The sequence below is a fragment of the Rhincodon typus genome, unplaced genomic scaffold (assembly GCF_021869965.1).
Source record: "Rhincodon typus isolate 14 unplaced genomic scaffold, sRhiTyp1.1 hic_rhity00003708, whole genome shotgun sequence".
Classification (NCBI taxonomy): domain Eukaryota; kingdom Metazoa; phylum Chordata; class Chondrichthyes; order Orectolobiformes; family Rhincodontidae; genus Rhincodon; species Rhincodon typus.
Window position 1 is genome coordinate 13,402 of NW_025969346.1, and position 886 is coordinate 14,287.

Genomic DNA, 886 nt, shown 5'->3' on the forward strand with positions numbered 1-886 from the left:
TGAATGGCCTCCTGTTCCTGTGTAACAGGCTCGGGGAGGGGGCTGAACGGCCTCCTGTTCCTGTGTAACAGGCTCGGGGAGGGGGCTGAATGGCCTCCTGTTCCTGTGTAACAGGCTCGGGGAGGGGGCTGAACGGCCTCCTGTTCCTGTGTAACAGGCTCAGGGAGGGGGCTGAATGGCCTCCTGTTCCTGTGTAACAGGCTCGGGGAGGGGGCTGAATGGCAGTCTATGATAATATCATTGTGTTGCTGGTTTGACAGGACAGACTGTGACCACGGTGGAGGAGGAGAGGAGACTCAATCCACGTCTCACCAAACCCCTGACAGAATTCGTCGCTTTGATGAACAATCTCAATCTGCCAAAGCCTGCTCAGATTGGTAAGTAACTGTGACCAGGTCCCGACGTGTAAAACTGTTTAAAAAACACCGTCCAGAGAAATATCTTACACCATCATAGAATCCCGACAGGGTCGAAACAGGCCATTTGGCCCATCAGGGTCACACTGACCCTCTGAACAGCTTCCCACTCAGACCCACTCCCTTACACTATCCCTGCATTTCCCATAGCTAACCCACTTGGCCATAGTGTACATCCCTGAACGTTATGGGACAATCTCCCCCACGGCCTATCTACCCGAACCTGCACATCTTTGGACTGTGGGAGGAAACCCATACAGACACGGGGAGAACGTGTAAACTCCACACAGACAGTCGTCCGAGGGTGGAATCAAACCCAGGTCCCTGATGTTGTGAGGCAGCAGCGCTAACCACTGAGCCACCGTGCCATTGTATTCTCCACTAACTTGTCTCACCTCCAAAAAATGCGGTGCTCCCTCAGCGCTGACCCTCTGACAGTGCGGCGCTCCCTCAGCACTGACCCTCCAACA

At 54.4% G+C, this 886-nt stretch overlaps 1 protein-coding gene across 1 annotated transcript in view; it reads left to right on the forward strand.

The window, feature by feature from the left end:
* LOC109925668 (persulfide dioxygenase ETHE1, mitochondrial-like) overlaps nt 1-886 on the forward strand; it is a 5,922-nt gene that overhangs the window by 4,427 nt on the left and 609 nt on the right. Inside the window, exon 5 of the mRNA XM_048593738.1 lies at nt 240-377. Within this exon, the coding sequence (XP_048449695.1) occupies nt 240-377 (138 nt within the window). The remainder of the gene's footprint in view (nt 1-239; nt 378-886) is intronic.